The 4,330-nt window shown below is 37.9% G+C and overlaps 1 protein-coding gene across 1 annotated transcript; it reads left to right on the forward strand.

The window, feature by feature from the left end:
* The first annotated feature begins 751 nt into the window (after positions 1–751).
* On the forward strand, positions 752–3,920 carry LOC112737240 (disease resistance protein RPP13). Its single transcript, XM_025787042.3, has one exon. The coding sequence runs from the start codon at positions 981–983 to the stop codon at positions 3,792–3,794; it is 2,814 nt and encodes a 937-aa protein (XP_025642827.1). The 5' UTR covers positions 752–980; the 3' UTR covers positions 3,795–3,920.
* The last annotated feature ends 410 nt before the right edge of the window (positions 3,921–4,330 follow it).

The following is a 4,330-nucleotide window of genomic DNA, read 5'->3' on the forward strand; positions in this document are numbered from 1 at the left end:
AAATTGGTTCAATGGAATAGTAAACTATTGGAGATTGGGAAAAGCATGGTCTATATTTGAAGGAAGAGTATCCACTAATTGTTTTTTTCCCTAAATCAAAATCTCGAATATTGGAAAGGTTGTAAAGTGAAGGAGGAATTATGCTTGACAAATTATTTGAACCAAGAAAAATAGAATTCAAATTGGATAACCTACCCAAAACATGAGGTATATTTCCTTCAAGATGATTGTATGCAAGTGACAGAGTCTCCAACGATGAAAGATTTCCCAAGGAAGGTGGAATTCTTCCAACTAAAGTATATGGCCCTCTGATTGTTGAACGCAACTTATTTATCATTGAATTGAAGATTAGGGTTCAAACATTAAGGCACTGATTTGAACTGTTTCAGTATAGTTATCTTATCAGCAATAGCAAGGGACACCTAGGCGTCTGCCACGGTGGTAGTTAACGTCACACATCAGCTAACGTTAGTCAACTCAGCGAGAGAGATGATGGAATGATGAACATGAATAACTCAATTATTTTTTGGGGACTATTTTGATTAACTTTATTTTTCGGGGACGAAAATGAAGATCGAGTTATTTTTCAAGAACGATTTTGACTATTAACTCTAATGCAGTAAAAATAAACTTGAAACAGCATCCTATGTAGAAGGTGCAATAATGCAGCTTAACATTTTGCATAGTTGACGCAGAGTCAATGAGGATTGAGGAGAAGACAAAGGTACAATAAAGCTGTCTGGAATAATTTTATCAACTGCATTATTGCATTCCACTTTAATTTGCATTCACACTTCACAGTTCACACAGTGTTTCTCCTTACTTCAATCTTAACTTGACAAAGATTTTAGGAAAAGGTTTTATTAGATCGCTCTTTACTCTTCAGTCCTTCCCAAACATCAGTTTCCTACATCAACCATCATCAGTTCAGTTTCTAAACACAAATCAGTCGGTTCCTTACTTACATACACCCCCCTCCAATGGCAGATAGTGTGATTTCATTTGTCCTGGACAACTTGTCCCAATTGCTAGCACGTGAAGCCAATCTGCTATGTGGCGTGGATGACAGGGTTAGATCCCTTCAAAGTGACCTCAGCATCATAAACGTGTTCCTCAAAACATCTGAAGGGAAAACCAAGAAAGAAATTGACAAAGAAGTTCTTCGTCAGATCAGAGATGTTGCGCACCAAGCTGAGGATGTCATCGACACCTTTGTTGTCAAAGTGGCTATGCACAGACGTCGAACCATGCTGGGGAAGATGCTCCATGGTTTTGAACATGGAAAGTTGCTCCGTGATGTGGCTGAGAAAATAGACAGCATAAAAGCCACTGTCAATGACATAAGAGACAACAAGATCAAGCTCAGCGATGTCTTTCAACAAGAAGGTGAATCATCATCAGCAAGAGAGGACGAGGAGAAGGTGCTGTTGCTGCACAAGAGAAGAAGAAATGTGGAGGAGCATGATGTAGTTGGTTTTGTTGGTGAATCCAAGGCAGTCATGCAGCTGCTTAAGGAAGAGAGTTCCCAAAGCAACGTTGTGTCCATCATCGGTATGGGTGGGTTGGGCAAAACCACCCTTGCTCGAAAGGTCTATAACAGCGATCAGGTAAAGTCATATTTCAAATGTCGTGCATGGGTTTATGTTTCAAATGACTGCAGAGTTAAGGAGCTTTTGCTTGGCCTTATCAAGTGTTTGATGCCTAACGCTGAGAGCGAGCTTGGGAAGAAAAACAAGGGAAAGAAACAGAAGAGAGGAATACAAAAACCAGGTGACCTCTCTAGCTTGGGTGTGGACGAGCTAAAGATAATGGTGCGGAATTTCTTAGCCATGAAAAGGTATCTGGTAGTCCTTGATGACCTCTGGAAGACTCAAGACTGGGATGAGGTAAAAGATGCTTTTCCAAACGACAATAATGGTAGCAAAATACTCATTACTAGCCGTTTGAAAGAGGTGGCATTGTATACGAGTTCATGTCTTCCTTATTACCTTCAATTCGTTGGTGATGATGAAAGCTGGGAACTCTTTTTCAGGAAAGTGTTTCAAGGGAAAGAGTGTCCTTCTGATCTAGAACATCTTGGCAAACAAATGGTTAAAAATTGTGGTGGTTTGCCACTCTCCATTGTTGTTTTGGCAGGGTTACTGAAAAAAAAGGAGAAATCACAGAGGGAATGGTCCAGAGTGGTGGGAAATGTCAATTCTTATCTTACTCGAGATGAGACCCAAGTTAGGGACATTGTACTCAAACTCAGCTACGACAACTTGCCTTCAAGACTAAAGCCGTGCTTTCTGTATTTTGGGATCTACCCTGAAGATTTTGAGATCTTTGTAAGGCCATTGCTACAAAAATGGGTTGCTGAGGGATTTATTCAACAAACTGGGACCAGAGATGTAAAGGAAGTTGCAGAAGATTACTTGTATGAGCTCATTGATCGGAGCTTGGTTCAAGCATCGCGAGTGAATGTTAATGGAGATGTGAAAACATGTCGCATCCATGATCTTCTTCGTGATCTTTGCATAACTGAGAGCAAAGAGGACAAGCTTTTTGAGGTTTGCACAAATAGTAACATTTTGGAGACATCAAAACCACGCAGGCTTTCTATCCAATGCGGCATGCGTGGCTACGTTTCTTCAAGCAACAATGACCATTCATGTGTCCGCTCTTTGTTTTGCCTTGACCCAAAATGGTATGATTTTACCCCCGAGGAGATGAAATGGCTTTTCAAATTCTTCAAACTGGTTCGGGTATTAGATCTTGGGGTAAACTATTGCAGCAAAGTCCCTTCCAACTTGGGCTTATTTATCCATTTAAGGTATCTAAGAATATGCACAAGAGGAATAAGTGATCATGTCATGCTAGATTCTATATGCACACTAGAAAATTTACAAACTTTGGACATATATGGGCTAGAGCATCCAATATATCTCCCTAGGAGAGTAGGGAACCTGAAACAACTTAGGCATTTAAAGAGTAATGAAACCATCATCCTACGAGGCCAGCATGGTTCAAAAGCAGGTGATCAAGTCATGTGGAATCTGCAAACCATCTCTATGATTGAATTCAATAGTCAGATTGCACGCAGCATAGAGAAAGGAAGGTTTCCCAAGCTACGAACGTTGAGTTTGCACATCTCCTCGGTCCAGAAAAATAATGTGCATGAGTTGTTATCAACCCTACGGCGATTAACTCATCTCAACAAGTTGACACTTTCCTTTAAATGGAAGAATGAACCGCCACCAGTGCCTACAAACTACGAGCACATGGAATGGCACATCGGGCTCAAACCAATTGAATTGTTAGAGAGCCTGCAGCACTTGTCAAATCTGACCAAATTAAAAGTTGGCGGAGCTTTGGACCTTGCAAGGTGTGATATTGCGTTTCCTGCATGCATTACTAAATTAACGTTGACAGGCATTACCTTCATGAATGATGATGGGGTGAATGCCATTGGTAATCTTACTACACTCCGACTTTTGAGATTGCATGGAGCAGATGAATTTTATGATCCCTTTGAGATTAATTGCAGTGCAGGCAGTTTCTCACAGCTCCAGGTTTTTGACATGGTGTGGCTGAAAGTTGACAACTGGAAATTAGGCAATGGTGCAATGCCATGCCTTCAAACTCTGCTTATCGATTACTGTAAAAGATTGGACGATCTCCCAGATGAACTGTGGTCTTTGACTTCCCTGAGACAAGTAAAAGTTGTGATACCCTCCCAAGCATTGTCTGATGCGCTAGCAAATTTGGAAATGAAGGATGGATGTGACCTCATAATAAGAGAGGGGTATCTATAAGTAGTATAGATGTTGATGAGTTTGAATCAAATTTAGCCCTAACACTTATGATTATAATTGGTATTTAAATGTTATTGTTACGATTAAGATCTTCTAAATGATTATGATATTTGTCCATTTAAATTATTTTATGACTATTACCTTTATAACTTTTTTATGACCATATATGATATAGTGTTCTAGTAATAGTTCTAGTATTACATGTTTCATTCTACTATAATATAATTTATGATTAGATAATTAATTTAAGAAAATTATGACATCTAATACTTTCTCTATCTTATTACAAAATAGATCTAGCATTGATATATAAAAGTTTATAGTAAACTTAAGAATTTGTATATTACTATAATGAGATTCGCCCTTTGGAAAGTAAATTAATTATACTATATAGTATATTTTAATATTATTTAAAGATTGATTAGATAATATATAAACTAATGTTAAATTTAAATTATTTTATGTTAAAAATATTTTATAAAATATTTATTTAATACGAATTAGATTATAATTTATTATTTTAGGAATTTAAATTC

The sequence above is a fragment of the Arachis hypogaea genome, chromosome 13 (assembly GCF_003086295.3).
Source record: "Arachis hypogaea cultivar Tifrunner chromosome 13, arahy.Tifrunner.gnm2.J5K5, whole genome shotgun sequence".
Taxonomy (NCBI): Eukaryota; Viridiplantae; Streptophyta; class Magnoliopsida; order Fabales; family Fabaceae; genus Arachis; species Arachis hypogaea.

Excerpts from the sequence above, each read along its gene's own strand:
- LOC112737240 (XM_025787042.3), top strand. The coding sequence starts at position 981 with ATGGCAGATAGTGTGATTTCATTTGTCCTGGACAACTTGTCCCAATTG.